This window comes from Microtus ochrogaster, unplaced genomic scaffold, assembly GCF_000317375.1.
Source record: "Microtus ochrogaster isolate Prairie Vole_2 unplaced genomic scaffold, MicOch1.0 UNK5, whole genome shotgun sequence".
NCBI lineage: Eukaryota > Metazoa > Chordata > Mammalia > Rodentia > Cricetidae > Microtus > Microtus ochrogaster.
This window is the reverse complement of record NW_004949103.1, coordinates 188368-193587: the sequence shown is the minus strand read 5'-3', so window position 1 is coordinate 193587 and position 5220 is coordinate 188368. Positions and strand designations below refer to the sequence as shown.

At 49.0% G+C, this 5220-nt stretch overlaps 1 protein-coding gene across 1 annotated transcript in view; it reads right to left on the bottom strand.

Moving 5' to 3' along the window:
• Positions 1 to 5220, bottom strand: part of Cfap99 (cilia and flagella associated protein 99) — a 45659-nt gene that overhangs the window by 1929 nt on the left and 38510 nt on the right. Inside the window, exons 13-15 of the mRNA XM_005366025.2 lie at positions 3643 to 3784; positions 3276 to 3427; positions 1275 to 1480 (exon numbers count right to left, since the gene is read on the bottom strand). Of these exons, the coding sequence (XP_005366082.1) occupies positions 1275 to 1480; positions 3276 to 3427; positions 3643 to 3784 (500 nt within the window). The remainder of the gene's footprint in view (positions 1 to 1274; positions 1481 to 3275; positions 3428 to 3642; positions 3785 to 5220) is intronic.

The window sequence follows — 5220 nt, the reverse complement described above, 5'->3', positions numbered from 1 at the left end:
TGAGCCACCATGTGGTTGCTGGGAATTGAACTCAGGACCTTTGGAAGAGCAGGCAATGCTCTTAACCTCTGAGCCATCTCTCCAGCCCCCTATATCCCCTTCTTAATACGGTCCACCTCTCCTGTCCAATTGCAGGTCTTGCAGCCTGCAGCTTTGATTAAAGTAAGCATCACAGCATGGGGCATGAGCACATACTCTCCTTGTTTTAGGGCTTTTGCCCAACTGTCCTGGCCCTGTTCCCCTACAAAACTTTCATTAAATTCCTTCAAGAGAGGCTGGCTGCAGGAATAGGAATGGGTCCAAGAACATTGTTACCAGAGTTGAATTTTGAGAGGTACTCCGACCTCAAGTAGTACATTTGGGGTCTGTGAGGATGAGCCCAGCAGTTGGGAAGTGGGGTTTCCTGAGATGTGTGTCACTCTGTAATTGTGGCCAGTCAGTCCTTTCTAAGCAGGCGGTGGCATGGCTTCCTCTGCATTGCAGCCACAGCAGCAGCTGCTCAGAGGACTAAGAATGATGTATTCTCTTCCACTGGCAATGAATTAGGGTCCTTCCTCTGTCCACCCCTTCCCAGTCCCATGAAGGTATTTTCTCTAGAGACCAGTGTGTTCTGTTGTAGTAGGCCATCACCTCCCCTGGAGCAGTTGTGACCATATGACCAACCTGGCTGCCATTGGACACTGGCCTGAATAAAGATGTGCTCAAACAAATAAAAGGTGTGCATATATGCACATACAACTATGTGTGACACACACAACTATGTGTGACCTAGATACTGGCTTACAAAGAAAACCAGCAAATGGTATTTTAAAAGTCTTAGCTGTCTTGAGACACTTGGAGAAGTGAATGCAGATAGGATATTTAAATGATGTTGAGAATTCTGATTAGTTTTGTTAGTTGTGTCATGGTGTTGTGGTTTTTTAAAGAAAATACACACTACAGTGCTCGTGAGTGAAGTATATGGTGTCTGCAGCTATTTCGGAGTGGCATTGACAACTGACAAATGGCTAGCTAGCGAAGTAAGAACAAATGGCTCAAAGGCCCTTGTGACATGGACGCATTGTATGTTGAGTGTCATGGGCATCAGAGCCATCGCCACAGAACTGATGATTCTCCCATAAAATAAAAATGGTCAGAATTACTGGAAAGAATTGTCTGGCAGGGGCTGCTGGTGTGGCAAGGGTACCCACCGAGGAAGGTGTGTAGCAACCTTGCCACGCTCCATTGCTCCTTCTTATACATGGAGACGACCTTTTAGGAGCCATGATACTCACCTCAAGGCTGCAGTTCTGCCCATGGCTGCGCGGCAAAATGAGATTTGTTCCACTGTGTTCTGTAGCTTTTGGCTTTTGGCTCTCTTGCCCTGAATGATTTGATCCCGCTTTTCCTCCTGCTCTCGTTTCTGGGTTTCTTTAAGCAGGGCCAGCCTTTCTCGAAGTTCCACAACAGACATCTCTCCTTCCAGACCATATCCTGGGATCTTCCAAATAACAGGGGAAGAACTTAAGCTAGCAACTGTAAAGCCAGTCATCCCTCAACTAAGAAGACCTTTCCTCTGCTTCAATCTGCCTGTGTACCGCCCATCAGCAGCTCCAGCCTGGAGCCTGCAGGGGAGCCGGGCTAGGTGAGACCTAGCTGTCAACTGCAAAAGCCTCCCAGTCCTGCCCCCTTGCTCTTGTGAGCCTGGTTCTCCTCTGCTTTCTCATACAGGCTGCTGCCCCCATTCCCCCTTAACCCTTGACTTTCTCTGGCTCCGGACTTTTAAACACTTGGATGCTCCTTGTTCTGTTTTTCATCTTGGGTCTGGAGAGTCCAGGGACCTCACCCTTGAACATGCAGCTCCCCAATGTACCTCCATGTACTTTAGCTCTCTTCCCTTCAGAGCTCCAGCTCTGATGGGTAGTTCTTTCCTCTAAATAAAAACATGCCAGCTAGGCTGTGGTGGCGCACGCCTTTAATCCCAGCACTTGGGAGGCAGAGGCAGGCGGATCTTTGTGAGTTCGAGGCCAGCCTGGTCTACAAGAGCTAGCTCCAGGACAGGCTCCAAAGCTACAGAGAAACCCTGTCTCGAAAAACTAAAAAAACAAAAAAAAAACAAAAAAAATGCCATCCTGCAGAGGGAGGCTCCTAGGACTCAGGAAGCAAAGGAAACTTACAAGGCTCAGAAAGCTCAGAAAGTTACAGGATTTACCAGGAGTTGATGGCCATGACTGTATAACATTAATAGTTGCTGGAAAAGAGAAAACTCGTGGGCAAGTGCTGAACAGCAATTTCCTCCAAAGGGAACCATCCAGTCCCAGGGGCAGGGAGGTTAAGGCTCAAGATACTAAAGGTCCTCTCTTCAGCTTGATTGATTGCAGAGAAAGTGGATATTTATTTAGTGGGTTATGGAGGGGAAAGGGAAAGGGGGAAAGGGTATAAGGGGGAAGAGCAGAGAGAGGCAGAGAGAGAGAAATGGAGCGGGGAGGAGGGGAGAGGAGAAAGCTACCTCTTCAAGAGAAAAAAGAGGAGCTCAGGCCCTTTCTCCAGCTTTATAAAATGAGTAAGCAACCACTGGGGAGGAGACTCTGACCAGGAGAGCTATCAGAAGAGATTCTCAGGTCTGTCAAATTGCCTGCAAACTGTGCAGAGAGTTCTTGGGATGCAGCTTTCATGAGCTGTCATCTGTGCTGGAGTAGGCTTTTCAATGACACTACCGCTTCTGAGCCATCCTGGTGCCTGTAATGTTAGGAGCCCCAATAATCCATTGGTTCACCAGGTTGGACTTTGGTGCCTACTGTTACTTTGGTCTGTCCTGGGTTCCCTTCCTGGGGTAAGTAGATGTGTGTTGCATTTACTCAGGAAAGGCTCTCACACAACAGCAGCCTGAGCTGCCTGCAAACATTACAGGGAACTCCTGCGGTACAGCTTTCTGAGTTGTCCCTTGCTTTGCGGTGAACTTTTTGGTAAGCTCACCTTTGAGTCATCTATGCCTCCATAATTAGCCTTCCCCCATGATATTTAGCCTCAATAAACTCACTGGTTCACTAGTTTAGATTAGGGTGGATTGTTTTTTTGGTCTGTGGTTGGCACTGTATCTAGGATAGTGGAAAGGTCACAGAAGAAACTGTCTTGCTGTAGCACATACCTTAAGCTGAATCTATCCACAGTTGGTGGTAACCAAGAAACTAGAGGATTGTGGGTAGGACAAGACCCACCTCTGGCCCTGATGGGAATTCTGTGTACCACACAAGGAAGTACCCTGAAGCTGAAGCATCCACAGGCCACGGTCTCACCTGGGTCAGGTCCACCAGCTTGCCCTTGCGTGTGGGCTGTGTCTCCAGCGCACGCAGCTGGGCGATGAGCTCACAGCGCTGCCTCTGCTCCTCTTTGGCTGCCTCCGAGCTACGCTGCAGCAGCTCCCGGCTCTCTTCCATCACCTCCTGAACTTGGAAACCAAGTGGGGTCCTGATGAGGACGGTGAATGGTCTGGCGGACAATGGACAGGGGCCATGTTCCCCAGAGGTGTCTTCGTCAGACCGTGGCACCTGCTCAGTCCTGCCCACCCTCCAGGGCACCACCCCTCACTGACGAGCTTGTTTGGTCATTGAGAAGGATGTAAGGGAACGGGACAGCCTTGTGGCACCTGATTCCCTCTGGTACCTATCTGCTGCCGGCCCTTCACAAGCTTCATTTGGGCCACCTTGACATTCTTCTGGGCCTCATTGACCTGCTCCACCAGCTCTTTCATGGACTTCTCCTCTTGGAGGCGCCGCTTAGCACACTGCAGCATTAGCTCAGCTGTCTGCTCAGACAGAGGACCAGAAACACTGAGAACTGGACTGGACAGGGTCCTTCCTTTAATCCTGTCCCAGCCTACATCAGAAGTATGGGGGGCACCCAGCCAGCTCTGCCCTGAGTTCACCCCAGAGCCTTAGCCCTTTGAAGTTGGGCCTACTGGAAAAGTTCCACCCCTTGTCCTCCCTTCTACCCAGGCTCGTATTTTGTTGTGGCAGCTCTAGATCCTCATGAAATAAGATGCTCACAACGGAGGGAACCTGGTGGGGAGGGTACAGTAGGAGGCACATGCCATTAAGGTACGTGTGGTGGTGCATACCTTTAATCTCAGCACAGAGGAGGCAGAGGCAAAACAGAAAAAAAGTGCAAGTGCCTGGGTTTAATCTCCAAAACCAAAAGAAGTGTCGGGGGGAGTGTTTTGTTTTTAGACAGAGACTTATGTAACCTAGGCTGGCCTGGAACTTGCTTTGTAACATGGGATGACTTTGAACTCCTCCTGATCTTCCTAGTTCTGCATAGGAGTGCTAAAATTACAGGCATGTCCCACCACACTCCTTTTGTTTTTTCTTTTGGTAGCCCAAGCTTGCCTCAAACTCACGGTGTAGCCTTCACTGACATCAAACTCATAATCTTCCTGCCCTCTCCTCCTAAGTGCTGGGATTATGGGCATTTGCCCACGTGCCAGGCTTCCAAAATAAATGACAGGGGTGTTCAAGCTACTATGCCTGTATCAAGTAAGCAAACAAGAAAAAAACAAAGAAAGATGCTGTTCTTGCACTGTGGGCCTCTTCCTAAGCAGAGTTACAGGGATCCCAGGCTCGTCTTACATCATCTGGAACCAAGAGATAGAGGACCAGGCCTATGGTAAGTAGATAGATGAGAGCTTCTTGCTGGAAGCAAGGAAAAGTCAACTCTTAGCACCTAGAATCTGAAAGATGACACAGCTCTGCAGAAAAGCTACCAGCTGGGGAGCAAGCCGTGCATATAGGAACTTAGAAGATGCTTTTCCTCAGTGCACTGATTTCACATGGGCTGCAGACACAGGACAAATAGCTAAAAGCAGGGGAACAAACGAGGCAGCTGTGCCTTCATTTTGTGTCTGTCTTCTTTACCCTCAAATTCTGGGTCTCATTTTTGCTCTATTTGGCACCTAGACGTATTAGTTTTGTAGAGCAGTTAATTGCCCCATGCCCCCCAATGGTGAAAACATGAAGACAACAGTAATGGCTTCTAGGTTTGCAGGGACAGCATAATAAACAACCTGTCAATCACCAATTTGTTTTTTCAGTTTACTTCTTATGTGCATGGGTGCTTTGCCAGCATGTATACTGCATGCATGCAATACCCAAGGAGGCCAGAAAAGGTTGTCAAGGCCGGGCGATGGTGGCGCACGCCTTTAATCCCAGCACTCGGGAGGCAGAGGCAGGCGGATCTCTGTGAGTT